Source organism: Misgurnus anguillicaudatus, chromosome 2, assembly GCF_027580225.2.
Source record: "Misgurnus anguillicaudatus chromosome 2, ASM2758022v2, whole genome shotgun sequence".
NCBI lineage: Eukaryota > Metazoa > Chordata > Actinopteri > Cypriniformes > Cobitidae > Misgurnus > Misgurnus anguillicaudatus.
In genome coordinates this window covers 23,174,195-23,194,633 of record NC_073338.2, presented here as the reverse complement: position 1 = coordinate 23,194,633, position 20,439 = coordinate 23,174,195, and the positions used below count along the sequence as shown (strand labels likewise).

The 20,439-nt window shown below is 37.9% G+C and overlaps 1 protein-coding gene across 1 annotated transcript in view; it reads left to right on the top strand.

Moving 5' to 3' along the window:
• myom1a (myomesin 1a (skelemin)) overlaps positions 1-20,156 on the top strand; it is a 31,891-nt gene extending 11,735 nt beyond the window's left edge. Inside the window, exons 14-38 of the mRNA XM_073874857.1 lie at positions 152-283; positions 624-800; positions 2,374-2,548; positions 2,676-2,797; positions 6,501-6,697; positions 7,306-7,432; positions 8,136-8,311; positions 9,593-9,707; positions 9,809-9,965; positions 10,061-10,167; positions 10,316-10,360; positions 10,468-10,611; positions 10,700-10,837; positions 11,225-11,284; positions 11,365-11,432; positions 11,534-11,659; positions 12,316-12,396; positions 12,634-12,721; positions 14,713-14,751; positions 14,891-14,996; positions 17,565-17,728; positions 17,881-17,917; positions 18,244-18,266; positions 18,560-18,615; positions 18,906-20,156. Of these exons, the coding sequence (XP_073730958.1) occupies positions 152-283; positions 624-800; positions 2,374-2,548; positions 2,676-2,797; positions 6,501-6,697; positions 7,306-7,432; positions 8,136-8,311; positions 9,593-9,707; positions 9,809-9,965; positions 10,061-10,167; positions 10,316-10,360; positions 10,468-10,611; positions 10,700-10,837; positions 11,225-11,284; positions 11,365-11,432; positions 11,534-11,659; positions 12,316-12,396; positions 12,634-12,721; positions 14,713-14,751; positions 14,891-14,996; positions 17,565-17,728; positions 17,881-17,917; positions 18,244-18,266; positions 18,560-18,615; positions 18,906-19,166 (2,921 nt within the window). The 3' untranslated portion in view covers positions 19,167-20,156. The remainder of the gene's footprint in view (positions 1-151; positions 284-623; positions 801-2,373; positions 2,549-2,675; positions 2,798-6,500; positions 6,698-7,305; positions 7,433-8,135; positions 8,312-9,592; positions 9,708-9,808; positions 9,966-10,060; positions 10,168-10,315; positions 10,361-10,467; positions 10,612-10,699; positions 10,838-11,224; positions 11,285-11,364; positions 11,433-11,533; positions 11,660-12,315; positions 12,397-12,633; positions 12,722-14,712; positions 14,752-14,890; positions 14,997-17,564; positions 17,729-17,880; positions 17,918-18,243; positions 18,267-18,559; positions 18,616-18,905) is intronic.
• Positions 20,157-20,439: the final 283 nt, after the last annotated feature.

The following is a 20,439-nucleotide window of genomic DNA, read 5'->3' as shown; positions in this document are numbered from 1 at the left end:
TTAAAGACAATATAAAACATAATGTGATTTGAAACCTGACATTTTAAAGCGAAACTGGGCAAGACTTTATTTTTATCCACATTTGATTAATTATTTAGCCAGCACTGTGAATATTTGGAGATCTCTGCATTGTTTACCCTGTCTGTTTCAGTGGGGGTGGTCCCTGGTCCACCCACTGACCTGGCTGTCACTGAATCTACCAAGAGTTACGTGGTACTGAGCTGGAAACCACCTGTGCAGAGAGGACATGAGGGTGTCATGTATTATGTGGAGAAGTGTATGGGAGACTAATGAAGAATTAGTCTTCATATGACAAATAGGCTTTATGCCCAGCTACACTACTTCCTGAACTTCAGCCAGCTCCTTGTTTCCTGTCTGCCATTATTGGACAAACTGAATAATCCAGGTGTGTCTGATTATTGTTGTTGTGACTACTGAGGTAAGGCACACCTGGATTAATCAGTTTGTCCAATAATGGCAGACAGGAAACAAGGAGCTGGCTGAAGTTCAGGAAGTAGTGCAGCTGGGCATAAAGCCTATTCTATTAGCGTATGACAAATTCTGTTAGATTTCATCTTGTATGTGTTTAACTCTATATGAAACAAACCTTTGTCAGTGTATGGAGGGTGCTGACACCTGGCAGAGGGTAAACACCGGTATGCCAGTGAAGTCTCCCCGCTTTGCCCTCTTTGACCTCGCGGAGGGAAAATCCTACAACTTCCGTGTCCGCAGCTGCAACTCTGCTGGTGTTGGGGAGCCATCGGAAGAAACTGGAGCAACTACTGTGGGAGACAGACTGGGTAATGGCACATGACACAAAAAGAAAAAATAGGTTACTGAAACATGTTCTGAATCACATGATAGAGAGTGTGTTTCAGTCATTATATTTAGTTTGCCACTGAAGGTGGTGTCTTAAAAAGGCCATAACTTTAGGTAAGATTGTTTTTCCAAAGTCTACTCATAATGTTATGGTTTCTTGCACAAGAACCGTCCTGATTTAGTTTTGCATGAGCTTTTTTCACCCTCTCACTGACCTGAACACCAACATGTAAATGTTCATGTAAATAAACAGTCTTGTCATGATTGAGTTATTTTGGATGAAAAAAGAGTATCAATCATCTTTGATTATCAAAGAAAGTGGCATATTTAAACATTTTCACATTCCTGTGAAAAATCCTTACTGCATTTTTTGTTATGAATAGCTTGAATGTAACTATACACTCTTGCTTCATTCAGTATGCAGATCATGAATATGCAAACTAAGCCCCGCCTCCAGTCAGTCACACCAGCTCCCTATATACAAATATACTTGTGTTGTAGAAAACAGGCCGTTTTAAACCACGTTTTTTGTAAGATACAGTTTTAAACAGCTCCTATGGTCCAATTCACGAATTTACATTTCTTTTAGTGTGTAAGTGTATATTAGTACATTTTAACGATATGCACTAAACTCTGGCAAACGCGAGTGTCTCTTTTATCATAAACCCTTTAGACGCGTCTGCAGCAGGCACTTATTTTGACAAGACACGTGATGCACATAGGTTCACTCGACATATTTTGAAATTACGAACCACACACATGACGGGCTACATACATGTTGTGACGAACTTCGCATCATGCGCCCTCAAAAAAAAAAGTAGCCGGTCCCCACTTTACATACCCCATAATAAACAATGACGCGAGTTATCGTCTCCAACTTCAATCTCTTTTCTTGGACTACAACAAACACAATGATTGTAGGCAACAGTTTACTTCCTGGGATTGGACCGAAATTATCATAATTCCTCCCGCTTCGGACTCAGCCTGTAAATTAACTCCTGTTAGCAACCAAATCTTTTAAACATGGTAAAGAGCGTCACGTTTCCGGCTGACGTCAGAGGTATTCATGCCAATCACAACGTACAGATTAGCTGGCCAATCAGGGACACAGTGCTTTTCAGATCGATGAGTTTTGGGAAAACAGTATTTCTGGAGCTAAAAAAATGTATGGATGTGGAAAATAATGTGTTTTTTGAACCATAAATCAACCGAACACATTGTATTATACCAAATACACAAAATAACATTGTTTTTTAGCAACGAAATAGGTGCTCTTTAAAGAGAAAATATTCAGTAGTGGTGTTGACTGATGAATTTGCTGAATGTGATTTGACTTCAAACATATTAAAACAATACAAACATTATTTTCACTACAGGGAAGCTTTAAAAATGGTTTTTCATTACATGGTTTCTTCAAAGACGAGCATAAACATTACACGCTGTGTACCATCATAATACCCTCATAGTTCATATCATTGTTTGTTTATTTATATTTAAAGAAAGTCATCTCTGCTTATTTATACTTGCTAATTGTCTTTTTGTCTTTGCTTTCAGACCTGCCCTCTGTTCCAGGGCCTATAGTTCCCATCAGAAGCACTGAGACATCTGTGGTAGTGATCTGGGGGGCATCCAAAGAGGTTAAGAATCTGGTGGGCTATTATATTGAGGTCAGCGTCAATGGCAGCGGCATTTGGGTTCCCTGCAACAACAAGCCAGTCAAAGGCACTAGGTATGCTGCTGACTTTTAAACTGCAGTCAGCATGTATTGTTACTTTAGAACTTGATGTATTTGCACCATGAGCTCATAAGACTGGCTGAGCTTTTCTTGTAACATGTGAATGTCTTGTGTTATGCAGGTTTGAATGCCACGGGCTGAACACTGGAGACAAATGTGTGTTTAGGGTGAAGGCTGTGAACGCGGCTGGATACAGTCAAAGCACTGCTGAGTCTGAGGCCTGCATTGTGCAGGCAGCAATTGGTGAGTATTGTCGCAGCTGTCAGAGCAACTGTGAAATGAAACTGAGCTTTACAACACTTCACAACTTTGTATGTGACACTACTCTCTACAATTTTTCAAGGGTGTGACAACAAATTCAGACAGTGTAGCTTTAAAAAGCTAAAGTTTCTCAGCAAGTGAAAAGACATTTATGTTTATGCATCTGGCAAACACTTATCTAAAGCAACATAATGATTTTATAAGTTGAGCTACAGGAATGTTTTGTTGTTATACACTGCAAAATATGACTTTCTTAGTTAGTATTTTTGTCTCTTTTTCTCAGTACTAATATCAAAAAATTCTTAAATCAAGGTGATTTTCTTAAAAGCAGAATGACCAAAGAAAATAAGTCCTGATTTTAGACAAAAATATAAAACATTTCAGTGAATTTGTACCATGCCCCCTAAGGTGACATTGGAGTAAAAAAATGTAAAGTTTAGTTTCATGCGCTCACGAGAAACTTTCGCGTGCACACGTGAAACTTTCGCGTGCTCACGTGAAACTTTCGCGTGCTCACGCGAAACTTTCGCGTGCTCACGTGAAACTTTCGCGTGCTCAAGTGAAACTTTCGCGTGCTCACGTGAAACCTTCAGGTGCAGATTTTTTTTTAAAGTTTAGTTTTGCATGATAGCTTCACGATAGCTTCACGCGCGCGATAGCTTCACATGTGTCTGCGATAATTTCCTGAGCGCACGCGAAACTAAACGCGAAAGTTATAGCAACACTAAAGAGTTTTTGCTCTTTGCTCCCCCTACAGGTTAGAAACTTAATTGTTCACTACCACTGTCATAAATACTGCAGCATAGCTGGCTCTGATTGGATTGTAGGTCTGCTTGTTTTAAGCACACATTTGCTTAAATTTTATCATTTTTGTTTTTATTTTCTTAGGTCATTTTGCTCATAAAGAAAATGCATCATGATTTGAGAATTTTTAGATATTTGTACTGAAAACAACACAAAAATACTAAGTAAGAAAGTCATGTGCTAATAATTAAGCGCACAAAAATGATTGTTGCATATTCATTTCAATCTTACAACTAAAGAACTATTTACTATTCTATCTGTGATTTACTTTCCCCTGATTTTTGCCGTCATTCTTAGCACCTGATCTCCCCTGCAAGCACAAACACCTCTTTCAGATTCTCTGTAGATGTGCAATAGCATCTCTGACCTAACATCGCTATTGTGTATGCGAAACCACTCATGTTTGCATATCACCGAGATGAAAAGACAAAACTGAGCTTGCACGCTGCATGGACAACTTATTAAAACAATTCCTGCTGTTGCATGTCACGCTGTCTTCACTCATTTCTTTCCCAAAGAGAAAATAAATCATTACCTGAGGAAATCATGCATGACACAAACACCTACTGTAGATACTGAGATTTGCAAATCAGGAAGGTGAACGAGACAACAGCGATGTCTCATCATTCTTCCCTAAATGCAAATCGGACTCTGTGTGCCTGTGCTGTATGTTTGTTTTTGTGAATGACGGCAGGGTGTGTGATGCAAGCCTGTGCATGAGCAGGGTGGGTGAGAGAAGGTCATCGAGCGTCTTGTCAGAGTTTGAAGAGCACTGTAAGTAGACTTGTTCAGAATGATCTATGTGTATCATTATGTTAAAAGAGCAGTATGTAGATTTTTAACTGTATTACATCCCAAAAATACTTCAAGTTTCTCTGAAAAACCAATTATTGTCTTTTAAAAATGCACCTTCCATGTCGGAATAATCCGCGTTATGCTTGACGGAGAGCGTGTCTGAAGCATGGCCCTGACGCGATGGTCATAGTGACAACAGCCAATCACAGTGGAGCACAACACAAAAAGCCGCAGCTAATGGACGTTTGGTTGCTGGTGTAGCTCTAGTGTTACCCACAGCAATTATTAATCAATGTTTTCCTTTTTATTGCTCCTCTGTTCTCCGGTCTTGCATAAACGTGATTGGGTGATTCTTGCAAAATTAGACTTATGAGGTGTCATGAAACATTTTGAAAAAAGTAAATGCAAAGTAAAAGGAATCAAAATAAGAAGCAAACAGTTACAAACATCTCTTCAAGTACTATTTTGCACAAATGACATCATAAAAACCAATTTTGTTTGTTTTTTTCACATTTAAGGGGAAAATTTTCATTACCGCAACGTGTCCATGACTGGATTTGGGTTCTTTGACATGGAAAATTTATAATTAAAAAATAAAAAGCTTCAGTGCATGTTATACTATAAACATTTACAGTAAAGAAACATGTGATATTTGGTGATCATTGGTAAAAGTAGAGACAATAATAAGAAATATAAATGTGTCCAAGAACAACTTTCTCATCCTCCGCAACAATTTTCAATCATTGTTTAAGCCCTCAAGGAACTAACATTTTCAAAAAAGTTAGTTGGAAGGGACATAATTGACTGTGACACTCAAGATGGCTACCAGGTGAGCAGTTCTTATTTTTTCTCTCCAGATAAAAGTTGAAATTTCGTTTGTCATAGTACCTAGACAACTTTTTAGTTCTCATTACCGAAACATGAGTTTGTAAATACATATATTTCATGTAATATCATGTTGCGGTAATGATAATTTTTGATAATGATAATCTAAAAAATGTAAATAATTCTATAGATAATATTTTTTAAATCCTCTAAAAATAATGGTTATAGTAAATGCAGACCTTAATCTTATAGGTGCACAAAAAAATTGGCTTCAATGGCTTTTAAAAAAAATTCTAATGCTGGACACCTTCTAAATCTGGATTTCGTGAGAATCACCCAATTGGCTAGCGTCTGCGCTAAATTGTGTAAGGTGATCTGATGGTCTGACGCCTGCATTGGCGCTTGAAAATTTTAGACTTTTTTTTACTTCTGCCACGACCAATGTCAGTGATGCGATGCAGATGAATCCACAATTCACCAATTTAAAGTAAATGAGAAGCGTTAATGCTGACGCCGTTGTATGAATGTACCGTAAGGCTCAATGCTTTTCAATTGTCAGTTCCGCTCAGGTAGATGTCAGGGAGAGGGCCAGGGAAAAACGTCTCCAATATTTTGAATTTAGACTGCTGGACCAAGTTCAACCTCTATGTCAATAATACATACTGCTCCTTTAACTTTTTCCCTGCCATTAACGAGTTGTCTCGTCAATTAAGAGAAAACGCAAAAAAATTATATATATTTTAAATATCATTTCAAGACTATTTCAAGGAACTTACCATATGTTTCATAGTTATTAGGAAAATTTTTTCATTTTTTAAAACACTTATCAGCAAAATGCAAATGCAAAAAAATGCCTAATACTATAATGTATTTTTTTTCATTTTATATCTAAACTGAAATAAATTCAGTACTAACAATCGTCTTTTTTAATAATATATAACAATTCATCATATATACAGTAGAACCTATCAAACAAAACCTGCATGCTTACTGACTCATTAACTGATTTTTTGGGATTTATATAATCATAAACGACAAAATGCTTGAACGGCATGATTATTCTCTCTCTTGTGTTAACATTGTGTTGTTTAGTGAAAATAAAACCAGTTAAATATTTGTCTCATTTATCATCTTTGTGTTTATCAAACGTTGATATGCTGATGCTCTTTTAGAAAGATACATCACATACATGGTGCTCTTTCCAGAAGAAAAGATGGTAGGAAATGTTGGAAGCCTTAACTAAGCCCGTTTTATGCTGCAGCCACCCCGAGCGCTTCTACTGGTTTGACACTGCTGGAGAGTGCCCGAGACTACATGGTGCTGGGATGGACAGCTCCTGCTAATAATGGTGGAGCTGAGGTCAGAGGTTACTATCTGGACTATAGAACAGTTAAAGACGGAGTCACAAGCAAGTGGCATGAGCTTAACCTTAAGCCAGTCACCACCACATCTTATAAGGCAGGTCATTGTGTCCCTCTGTTGGATTTATGGTCATCTGTGGATTTTGTTTTAATTAAGTAAAAAAGAAAAAACAGTACTTCAGAATCGTCTTAGGCCAACATGACACCATTAGATTTGTTGTTTTTGCAATGGTATAATGACCATACATTGTTATTTCTCAGTCTCTTTATTAAATACAACCAGAAAATACTGGAAATTTGTATGCAGTAAGCTAAAGAGTCAAGTATTAAGTGTGACCTTCAGTTACACTTAAGCAATAGCAGGAACTTTTAGTTCCTCCTAAACCTAAATGACTCCTCAAAAGAGTTCAAGATCAGGTTAGTACCAAGAGAGGTCCCACTAAATACTGAAGAAGACATTTTGTTCTGAATATTGTGGGGTTTTGTACATTTTGTGTACCTGAATTTTCTGTTTATATCTTATCAAAGCAACAGAAACATGTATATGGATGGTCATTAAAACTATAGTTAAACAACAAAGCTGGTGGCCTAAGACTTTTGCACAATACTGGCTATTTATTTATTTATTTAGAATTTTAAGTTAACATACATGATTACATTGCCCAAAAGGGAGCCTCTTTCTCACCTACTTATCGCTTTGCTTAGGTGACAGACCTGAAGGAAAACAGTTTCTATCAGTTCCAGGTGCGTGCATTTAACCAGGCTGGTCTAGGTGAAGCCTCCAAACCTGGTGTCCCCTTGGAATGCAAGGAATGGACTGTTGCCCTTCCAGGTACATCAGTCACCCCGCTGTTCATAAAAAGCATTATTAAGTAAGGGATAATCTACAGCCAGCCATTTGTAATAGCAGAATAAATCAAGACCGAGGGATCAGGACCTTAAAGGGCACATATTATGCAAAATTCACTTTTACAAGGTTTGGACATAAATGTGTGTTGGCGGTGTATGAACACCTGACATGCTCGACATGCTGTTTAGTTTCTGTTGGTAATGTGATATCATACTAAAAAGCCCCACCCACGGCCACTAACTTATTGGGTAATTTTACCCAAAAGCCTTTCTAAATGTGTTTATTAGCACATTGTAGTACTAATGCAGCTAAAGATACTATTGTCCCAGATTGTATTTTAAAGGTACACACATGAAAACAGCACTTTTTTTGGTCATGCTATTACAAATGATCTGTGTGATATTTTCAGCTGAAACTTAACAGACACATTTTAGATACACACCTGCGATTACATCTTGTAAAAATATTTTGGCTCTTTACCGCGGCTACTTGCCACATGAGTAAATGTACACAAAACATGATTGGATAAGTTAACAGCTTATTTGTAATAAATGCAAACCTTCTGCGAAGGAAAACTTGCAGTACCCGGATGAGGTTGTGGTATTAATTTCAGGGTATTGTTATCTAGGTATAATAAACCGTGGAATGTTACCAGTGCTCATAATTCACTGTTTATGAAACGCAGGCCCTCCTCACGGCCTACATGTTCTGGAAGTTCGCAAGGACTCCTTGGTGCTTCTGTGGGAACCACCAACGTTCAACGGTCGCAGTCCTGTGACTGGATATTACGTAGACTTCAAAGAGGAGGATGGCAGATGGAGATGTGTCCAAGAAAGATCCACAAAACAGACTTTCCTAAAGGTAATGATTAGTGTATACAGTGAGGAAAATAAGTATTTGAGCACCCTGCTATTTTGCAAGTTCTCCCACTTAGAAATCATGGAGCGGTCTGAAATTGCCATCGTAGGGACATGTCCACTGTGAGAGACATAATATAAAAAAAATCAGAGATCACAATATATGATTTTTTAACTATTTATTTGTATGATACAGCTGCAAAGAATTTGAACACCTGTCTATCAGCTAGAATTCTGACCCTCAAAGACCTGTAAGACTGCCTTTAATATGTCCACCTCACTCCATTTATTATCCTAAATTAGATGCACCTGTTTAGGGTTGTTAGCTCCATAAAGACAACTGTCCACCCCATACAATCAGTAAGAATCCAACTACTAACATAGCCAAGACCAAAGAGCTGTACAAAGACACTAGAGACAAAATTGTACACCTCCACAAGGCTGGAAAGGGCTACGGGGAAATCATTAGAAAATGAAAGAAGCTAAACGTCACTTTCAATCTCCCTCGGACTGGGGCTCCATGCAAGATCTCACCTCGTGGGGTCTCAATGATCCTAAGAAAGGTGAAAAATCACTCCAGAACTACACAGGAGGAGCTGGTCACTGACCTGAAAAGAGCTGGGACCACCGTTTTCAAGGTTACTGTTGGTAATACACTAAGACGTCATGGTTTGAAATCATGCATGGCACGGAAGTTTCCCCTGCTTAAACCAGCACATGTCCAGGCCCGTCTTAAGTTTGACAATGACCATTTGGATGATCCAGAGGAGTCATGGGAGAAATTCATGTGGTCAGATGAGACCAAAATTTATTAAAATATCTTCATTATTTATCACAAAACTTAGTTTTTTTTCTACTATGGAAGTCAATAGTTACAAATTAGCTGTGTGCTTATCATCATTTATCAAAAAATAAAATCATAAAGGTTTGTAACAACGTGAGGAGGACAGAATTATAATTTTTGGGTGACCTATCCCTTTAACTTTGTGGCTATGTTTATGCAACTGGCCACAGAAGAACAGAAAAACAAAACACAGGCTATCACTTAGTCATTTTTTATGAGTTTCATTTATTAACTTTCATTTATGCATTTGGCAGAGGCTTTTATCCAAAGCAACTTACAGTGTATAACAAGGTACACATTTATTAATCAGTATGTGTGTTCGCTGGGTTCAAACCCAGGAACTTTTTTGCTGCTAATGCAATTGTCTATAGCACTGAGCTATACAGGAGCACTAGTTTTCTCATTTTAATTGTTTATTATATTCATTTCTCTTTAATAAAGGTGACAGGTCTTCAAGAGGGTGTTGCCTACAAGCTGCGTGTTCATGCAAAGAATATTGCAGGCGTTGGCGGACCCTCAAAGTCGACTGATGCTATTTTAGCTCAGACTCGCCCTGGTGAGATTTAACACAAGGACATGGAGACATTGACTTTATGTTTGAAAACAACTGTGTCCTTTACTGACTTTTAATTTCTTTTCACTTGTTGGTTTGCGTAGGAACCAAAGAAATTGTGGTGGACGTGGATGACGACGGAGTGATCTCTCTGATCTTTGAGTGCTCTGACCTTAAAGAGGGTTCTAAGTTTATGTGGTCTAAAAACTATGAAGCCTTCACTGACTCTTCACGTCTTACTATTGAGACGAGTGGTGGGAGGTAGGTCGATTTTAACTGGTCTATCTAAGACACTCTTTCATTGAACAATGTACAGGTCATTTGCTACTTTGGCATAACTATTTATTTTCTCACAGGTCCAGAGCCATCTTTAATAATCCCTCACTGGACGACCTGGGCATTTACTCTTGTGTGGTAACCAACACTGAAGGAGTCTCGGCCAGCTACGAGCTAACCGAGGAAGGTGAGTCACTTTTATTTCTGGCTGATATTCCATCCTATCATATTTGACATTCATGCTTAAGAAATATGGACAGGTGTCTTAAAGTCATTCACTGAGACCCTGCATATGTCCCACACAACATAAACTCCTTGTTGTTTACTCCTTGTAGAACTTAGGCGCTTGTTGGACATCAGCCATGACCACAAGTTCCCAAGTAAGTAGAAATGCATATTGTTACTCATATAACATCTAGAGTACATGTTTTGACCATTTATTTACTTATTCATTTGTCATAAGCTAATTGCAAGCAATATTTTCTAGTAATTCCCTTCAAAACCGAAATGGCCGTTGAGCTTCAGGAGAAGGGACGTGTGCGCTTCTGGGCCCAAGTCGCCAAGTTCACATCTAACTGCCAAGTGGAGTATGTTTTCAACGATAATATCATCACTCACGGAAAGAAGTACAGGATATCAAATCATTAGATCATATTATTTATGAGAATTTTGGAAACATGCATGTAATTTTTTTGTTTGTCATACTCTTTAGAAGTACACAATGAACTTTGACAAGAACACTGGGATGATTGAATTGTTCATGGACTCGTTAGAAATCACTGATGAAGGAACCTACACATTTAATCTTGTTGATGGCAAAGCAACCGGTCGCACCAGCTTAGTGCTTATTGAAAATGGCAAGTTGGCTGAGGTGGCTTTTACTCACTTTACTCTTACATACTGTATGTTTATAGCTTCACAATACATCCCATATACAGTAGATACATATATTTGTGATGTAGTCACACCTTCAAATGTCTTTCTTGCTGCAATAGTATAATGTTGCAAAACAATCCACCATATATTCATTACATAAACAATTCATTTTAACAGTAGAGCTTTGTATGAGTATGTCCTTTAGAGGGCAGTAGAATACCATTTATAACTCCAGATCTGGATTCAACATAAAGGTGGGGTGGCCAAAACTGTATTATGTGTACTAGCTGTAGCCTTGTCTCCAAACAGCACTCAAAATAAGTTGAATACTTTACGCTTTCATAATTTCTCCTAATGATGTTTTATAGAGTTTGCAGAACTTCAGAAGAAGTCTGAGTTTGAGAGAGCGGAGTGGGTCAGAAGGCAAGGTACGCCGAACCAAATCTTTTCAGTATTAAATCACATTTTAGTTATTCAAAGATGTCTAAAACATCTCTCCCACACACAGGTCCTCACTTCGTAGAGTATCTCAGTTTCGAGGTCACCCCACAGTGTGACGTGCATCTGAAGTGCAAGGTCAGGATTTGGGCATTAGTGATGGGGACATGACATCCTTTGGTTGAAAATATTACTTGTTACAATTCCCTTGTTCATTTTGTCTCCTCATTTTCTGCAAGGTTGGAAACATCAAACCTGCTACTGAAATAAGCTGGTATAAGGATAAAATTGAGATTGCAGAGGAAGATGAGGATGCGAAGAAGATTGGAAAATCTGCTGACGAATTGATCTTTGACATTGGCAAGGTCAGGCAGTGGTTTGGGCGGACTATTTTTGTTTTTTTTGTTTTTTGAGATGGGATTGTAGCATTCAGTTATTACAAGTTGTTATAAGATTGCAGTATGCTGCAAGCATACTTTATGCTATAAGCTTTGCTAAGCTAAAGGCCACTTTACTCTCTGACACACGGACCCATAAATGCTGAGATTTTGCATGGTACAGGGGAATATTTCTACTATATATAGGTACACTATTAAGTTGTGTTTTTATATTTAAAGAGCCTTGTTTAAATTTAACATGAAACCACTTCTGGTCTAGTATTTTCATTCTCTTTATTTCATTTATCAACATTTATGTCCATATATCATACATATATGGTATTTCCGTGTGTGAACCTTGGTTTGAAAGGAAGCAAATTCTTGAATGAATTCAATCAGACTCCGATGGCATTTTTTCAAAATTTTTATATCATGTGCAAGTCTTACCACTATTTTTGCATTAGTGATGGAAAATAACTAGTGAATGCCATCTTAGTTTGGCTGAATTCATCTACCAATAAGGTGCCAGTCCGAATGGACTGAGAGAGAAGTGGAGTTAGTGCATGTTGCAACGGAGAGGCAAACTCCCATGCCACTCCTGTAGGAGGCGCCGGCATTAACTGCAATGTTTGTTTAATTCACAGCTTGTTATTAAGAGCGAAAAAGAAAAAGAGAAAGAACGGAAAAAGAAACCCACCACCGAGGAAATCCCAAGCAAGCCAAAAGTCTGAAGTTTTTATTTAAAAGTTGATAACACTGTCACTGTGTTGTCTTTTGTGATGGTGCTGTCTTTTCCTCTCATAATCTGTTGGCCTGCAACATCCTCTGCAGGAGAAAAGCTTTGCTTTTCGGTCTTTTTTCTGTTCGTTGTTATTTCAATGTTAATCTGTGTGGTGCTGTTTCTAATAGAAGAAACCAGTGTTCAGTATCTATGCCTCACTGTTCCCACAATTCCTCAACAGATTTCCAAGAAAGATGCGGGAGTATATGAAGTCTATTTGCAGGATGAAAGAGGAAGAGACCAAACTTTGCTCAATCTGACAGAAGCAGGTAGGAGCTACTTTGTCATAAGGGTTGTGAAAAAATCCTATTTTGAAGGTCCAGACAGTGTGGGTTTTTTAGCAGCATCTAGAGGTTAGATTGCGAATTGCAACCAACCTCAATTTCGAAACACAATGAGAAGCTATGGTAGCTGCAGAAGTACAAACATATGGACGTATGGACGAAACGCCCTCTGTAAAGCAGTTTGTATATTTAGGGCTACTGTAGAAACATGACAGCGACTTCCGTGTAAGGAGACCCGCGGTGTATGTAAACAAAAACAACTCATTCTAAGGTAATGAAAACAATACAGTTCATTATGTAAGGTCTTTATACATCACTTATAATGTAGTTATGTATATATTATTGCATTTCTGTCAAGAGATCCTTCTGAAAGTTACACATAGTACCTTTAAGAAGTTTGCACCAGCCGTGGTAGAGGCAGCAAAAACGCGCTATTCGCGTATAGTTGGACGGTTGAACATTTTGTTGGACGCATGTTCCGCGCTGCAAGATGCCTATTCGCAGCTTTGCATTGACTTAAGATGTAAATGACTCGCGCTTGCCTCCTCTTCTGCGGCTGGTATGCCCCTGCGTTCACACCAGCCGCGGTAGAGGCGGCAAAAGTGCGCTATTCGCGCGTAGTTGGACGCTTGAACATTTTGAGTGTACTCGTTTCATTCATGCGTGAAAACCGTGCGTAAAATTCAGTAATTCGAGACATTCACGTAAATTCGCATCATGGGAGGGGCTTATGCGATTCCGCTTGCTCCCTGTAATCACGTCACTACTAGAGTAAGATCCTGATTGGTTAACGCGTTGCGAATATCCACCAAAGTTCAGATTTTTCAAGGTGCGCGTTTACCATGACAACGCACCGCACAGCGCGTTTCCTGTGGCAACGCTTCGCACCGCACGTTCAGCACCATTCGCACCTGCCATGCGGGCGTACCACGCCACAGGATGCCTGTTCGCGTCTTTGCCTTAACATGTAAATCACTTGCGCTTGTCTCATCTTCTGCGTCTGGTATGACCCTGCGTTCACACCAGCCGCGGTAGAGGCGGCAAAAGCGCGCTATTCGTGCGTAGTTGGACGCTTCAACATTTTAAGTGTACTCCCTTCATTTGCGCGTGAAATTCTAGTCATTAGAGACATTCATGCAGAAATTCGCGTCATGGGAGGGGCTTCTGCGATTCCGCTCACTCCCTGTAATCACGTCACTACTATAGCAAGTTCATGATTGGTTAACGCGGCAAGAATATCCACCAAAGTTCCGATTTTTTAACCCGCACCACGCATTACGCACCATTCGCACCGCACCATTCGCGCGTACAACGCCAAAGGATGCCTATTCGCGTCTTTGCCTTAGCATGTAAATCACTTGCGCTTGCCGCCTCTTCCACATCTGGTGTGAATGCCATATTAATACCACATTACTTTTTAGAAGGATGTTGAATTGGTATTCGAATTGTAGTGACATAATATGAAATATTTTAATTTGCAATTCTAAGAAATTCAACACAGTCTCGTAACAGATAAAAATAATAATAAAAAAATGATAAAATGCTGTAAAATTCTAATGCTGTCTGTAAAACTGAAGTTCGTGATATAGGGGTGGTTTCCCGGACAGGGACTAGACTATTCATAGACTAAAATAAATGTAAGAGCTGTCCAAACTAAAAACAACTTGCAAGGAAATATCTTAAAATACATCAGTGCCCTTTGCTTTGCCTTAAAATGCACACAAGTAATGTTTTTAGTAAGGCGTGTTTGTTAAAACTAGTTATATTTCCTTATTAAAATAAGGCCTAGTCCTGGCTTAAGCTAATCCCTGTCCAGGAAACCACCCAAGTATGTAATAATTACATTGATGACGTTTTAGATGCTGATTATTAATATCTCAATGTGTTATGTGTATCAAACCATTTTTAAGGGACATGTATGCTAAAATGACATGTATGATCAAAAGCTACACTCACAGTCGAGTCTTTCTCAACAGGTTATCAAGCAGTGCTGAACGCAGTGTTTAAAGTTATTGGTGAGTGTTCTGCAGTCAATCCCTCGCCACTCAACGTTATTGAACGCAACATGATACTCCATTAGAAATGAGCTTTCAAGCACTATCCATGCAGAGCTTGTCATGTAATTTTCATGTTGTTTTTTCTCCATTCTCGTAGCCAACTCCTCTACTGAGCTCAAGGTTATGAGCACAGAACATGGAATCATTGTGTACTCCGATGTTGTGCATTATCTTGAAGATCTCCGTGTTGGCTGGCTTCACAAGTAGGCTTTCTTATTGTATCCCTTTTCAGTCTGCTACTGTCTATGCACTGTTTTTTATTGGTTTTATGTGACGTCAGGTGGCATACAGTCTTATAACTAAAGGTGCTTCACGATGCCATAGACCAGGGGCTTCCAAACATTATGATGCCGAAGACCCCCAAAATACATTTTGTTTGGGACCCCCTTATATATATCCTCCTAAGACCCAAGCTTTGGTTTGTCTTTTTTTCAGATTTCTACCAGCTATTTTGGGGTTAGGATTAGAAAGAACCAATAAATATAATATCCAAATATTTTTCTTTGAAGATGAAGCAGTGTAATTGTCCATGTTTGTGTACAACAGGTTCCAGTTACACAGAATTAAGTATTATAGTGCAAACAACAACAAAAATTTGATGTCCACATATGTGGAAATCCAGGTCTAAGGAGGTTACATATAATAGGAGTTATCTACATGGTAATGACATATCATGACACATTGTTTCCTCCTTCTTATGTAAACCTTGTGCATGCAAACTACAGCTGAAATCACACCCTCTAGAAACTCCTGGACCCTGACCTAGACAAACCTTTTTTGTCTAAATGGTTTCAAGTAGGGATGCACCGAAATGAAAATTCTTGGCCAAAACCGAAAATAGGAAACCAAGGCCGAAAAACCGAAACCGAAACACCGAAAGAAATTATTATGGCAATTATTAGTACAATTGCATTTATGGCTATCACTGTGTACTAAATTTACTAGGGGTGTGTGACAGATAAAAAAACTCACAGTTCGGATCACATTACAGTTTTTGAGGCACAGATCAGATTATTTTTCGGATCAGCAAAAAGCAGGTGGGAAGAATCTAATAACCAAAAAGAAATTGCAAACATTTATAAAAAAGAACAAAGTTGTACATTAATAATGTCTGAAATAAGCATTAGGTACAGAAATCAAATTAAATGAATCATAACACAATAAATTAAATATATTATTATTTTTAGAGCTATTTGTCTCTTTGTCAGGGGTTGTTTGATTAACATTAATGACACAGACTTAAGTAGGTTAATCTGACTGTAATCTATACATACTTAAGACATAAACAAATGTTTTTATTAGAAAAAGAATACTGTGGAGATAATTTTGTTTATATGTGTCCTGTCAATAACAGAGAGATTTTATGTTTGCTTGTTTTTTTTAAACGCGTTTCTCTCGTACATGCACTATTGAGGGCACTTAAACGCGCACACACACAGAGACTCCACATAAAAACGTTGCTTTATTTTTCAGCGACCGAAATTTCGCTGCACCCCTAGTTTCAAGATGAACCTTTAACATCTGTTGTTATAAAAATAGTTTAAAACATGTTTTTTTAGATTGTTAAAGTGCCAGTCAGATGCAATTTCTAAGCATCCTAATATTGTTGAGGAGTCCCCAACAACAGGTTTAAATGCATGAAAGGTCAAAAAACACTGTAATTTTCTCAAAATAAATAAATAAATAAATAAATATTACCCCATTTCTCAGAGATCACCAAACGATTCGTGTGAGGCCGTTCAACGACTCAGTCTGCTTAAACACCACCTTTCGGTAGCCTACTCTCCTCTGATTGGTCAACTGACACAGTCTCTGCACAGTCCAACAATAGTGCAACATGTATTGACCTAGTGCTCACATGATTTACTGAGAAGACATTAATAGCGACATCAATACACATCATTCATCATTAACCCAAGCAATAAAAACAACGACAGACACTAACATTTTTACACTCATTTAAGCAAGTATGTAAGGTAACCGAGCCACAGCAAATCTGTAAACAGTAGTTTAACTGCAACATGCATTGTTAGTGCGGCTTACTGATAAGACATTACAGTAAACTAGTCATTTTAGAACACTCGGGGGACACATAATGTAATAATCATACTTACAGGTTGTGATTAGGAGATGCATGTTGTTCCAAATAAACTGGGTACTGAACCATCTTTCATTGCCAAACGTTTAGTAAATCCCTCCTTGAAAAAGTCATTTTAAACACTGATTCTTCATATCTTCATCCTTTTGTAGTGAAAACAACACAAACTTGCCTTTATAGCTGAAAACACAGTGTCTTCTCGACATGATGTTTACACACTAACTAGCTGAAGTGTCTTTGTGCAGGTCAGAGTTTTCGTTTCTCCTGGGCAAGACTGTAGAAGGAGATTATTATGCAAAGTGTTCATATCTACGTAGATAGAGACAGGCAGAAGATTGAAACTATATGACGATTCGTTTCAGTGATTCAGAGTCGACTCCCTACTTCAGAAATGGTTTTAAGAAATTTTGATTGAATGGTTCTTTAAGGTACCAAAATTGTTTTTCTATAGCATCGCTGTGAAGAACAGTTTAAGCACCTTTATTTTTAAGAGTGTAAAAATGGGTATTGTAAAAAATATCTGATGATATATTGATCTTTGGTTTAATGTTTTTAAAAGCACAATTTCTTGCAAAATCAAACTTGTTTTCCCAGTTTGCATGTACTACTCAACTTTACGACGCCATGACCAATGACACCCCGATGCATTTTGTGTGTTTCTACCTGATACCAGAGAGTCAAAGATCTCCCAATCAGAAAGAGTGAAAAGTGGAGTCACTGGGGAACAGCTGTGGCTTAAAATTAATGAGCCCACAGAGAAGGATAAGGGCAAATATGCCCTTGATATCTTTGATGGCACAGGCAGCGTCAAGAGGGTTCTTGACCTGACAGGACAAGGTGAGGGCTCAGGTGTTCCTAATCCACATTCATACACAACCTCACTTTTGTTTCTGTTCAGTACAATATATAACTTTTCATTGCGTATTATATTTTGTGCTCCAGTACCTTTATCATTTTATAACATTTGCTCCTGTCATTTTATTGCATAGTATGGGAGGAGGCATTTGAGGAATTCAAGAGGCTGAAGTAAGTCTTTAAATATATTATAGTATTCATCCATGTGATCTTTACATTATGTAGGAGGATTTTATGTAAAACAGTAAATCACAAAAATGACTTTAGCTGGGTTTTCACAGACTAGGTCACATATTTCATATTCTCTGTAGTCAAGATGTTATTGCATAAGCTGTCACATTATCACTCAAATAAACAATTTGTGCGTTATAGTAAGTTTGTGCTCAAGCATTTCCTGATATTAAAAAGTCTGCGAAGCATGTAACCTTTCACCTTTTCAGTTGCGAAAACTATTCAAAGACGTAAATAACATGTGTTTATCTCTCTTCCTTCCTCAGAGCGGCAGCCATAGCAGAGAGAAGTGAGTGATTGTCTTTGCTGTTATTCTTATTGCGCTCTGACCTTGTGTACAAATTTAAAGTCATCCCATAAACAACATGCTCTCTAGCCCAAAAGTTATTTTTGTGGAATTATTATTCCGCTCAATAGACGTAATTCATATGTCTAAACAAATATTCCAGAAAGCAAGTAATTTCCTCTGAGAACAGATACGGATATACTTTGTCATAGAAAAACAAAACTTATTAAAGTTCTTAAGTCTAAAGCATATTACATTCTTTTGTTTTAAATGTGTCTAATTTTGTTCATCTATAGACCGCGCTCGTGTGGTGGGTGGCCTGCCAGATGTAGTCACCATTCAGGAGGGCAAGGTAATATACAAGCAATATCTTTTAATTTCATACAGGATTCAAAATCATACTTGGTCAAAACAAGATTCAGGATTCCTATTGGAATATTCTCAAATCGTTCTGGGATAAAAAGAACACTTAGGATATTCAGGAAAAGAAACCACATAATTCTGAAATTCATTCATTTTCCAAATATGACTTTTTGCAAATATTGTCATGCATATCATATAGTAGGAGTCTCAGTCTCTGGTCCTCACATGTGGTCTGCCACTTGCTTTACAAGACCTCACATTTCTCTGCACTTTTTTCAGTCCCTGAACCTCACTGGCAACGTATGGGGTGATCCTGTTCCTGAGGTCAGCTGGAACAAGAATGACAAACCGCTGGTGTGTGATGACCATATCAAGCTGAAGTTCGAGAACGGCAAGTTTGCCAGCATCACCATCGCTGCTGTCTCGACAGCTGACTCTGGGAAATACGCCCTGCTGGTAAAGAACAAGTACGGCACGGAGGCAGGAGAGTTTACTGTCAGTGTCTACATCCCAGAGGACGAAGCGGAGAAGAAGGAGTAAAGAGGGGTTTAACTAATGATCAGTATATCTTCCAAAGCTTTTTCATTCAAAGCATGCCCAGTATAATATTATTTATATATGGGATATCTATTTATCTTTGTAATCAAACACACCATTGCAAAATTAGAGCTTGCGTGAAGAGGGTCACTTAGGCCTGATCTTACTATAATGATTTATTACATTAGCCTCCCCATGGGTTCAAATCTTTTTAACTGTGGCTTACTATTGCACTATAAACATTTAGGTCAGGAACCTGTGATGTCGAGGTTTTAACCAAAGTGAATTTCAAAACCAGGGTAAGGTATGACCACTTTGAAACACAGACAACCCATGATTATGGTAAAATGAATAGTTCTCCTTTTCAGATTTATAATGGCATTGGATAGTGCCCCATTTTTAAAGGGCGATAAAGCACATCAATATATCAAAAACAAATCTGTACGGTTATTAAATGTCTTCAGAGGCAAAGCGATGGGTTTTTGTATTGTAACATTTATACTTTAAAATTTATAAACTACAGCCGGATGTGTGTTCACAAAAGAGCTAAGGTAAGGAGGAAGGCTGACCTCTGACCCAACGTTACAAAAACCAATCACTTAAGAAGAAATTATATGGACTAAAAATAGGGCATCATCCAATGCCATTATAAAGCTGCCAGGATATTATTTTATATAACTCCAACTTTGTTTGGTTGAAAAAAGAAGTCATATATACACTTAGTACACCTTGTCTAAATTAGTGGCTAATTTTCATTTTAATGTGAACTATTTCTTTAAGTCTGAAATACCCGTTTAGCAAGTTAAAATACAGTTTAATGTCATCACAGTGTACCCAGCGAAATAGCAAAATAAACCAATAAGATTGGCATGATTTGAATTGAAAAGCTTTGAGTGTTGTTTTATTTCTAAGCATAAACTGAAACATAGCAGTGCAAAATGAACATGTACTTGTGCTGTGTCTCATTTGAATTAAAATGTGTTGTTTCTGGTGTGTGAATCTACTGTTCTGTGATACAATGTATCATAATATCAAATGACTTAAGATTAAAATTAAAGGAAGATAACAGACTTTCAGGATTGGCTAAAGGTTGCTGAAGCAATAATGTGATAAAAAGAGAAATATCTGCATTATCTTATTTCTAGTTTTATGTTATACGTCTGCATAATCTTGCTTGATGCGTGTCTTTATATGTTGTAAACACTAAAATTCCAACATGATAAAAAGCCATGAGATAAAAATCACAGTAGTATACGTGAGACTGATGCCTCAGGTG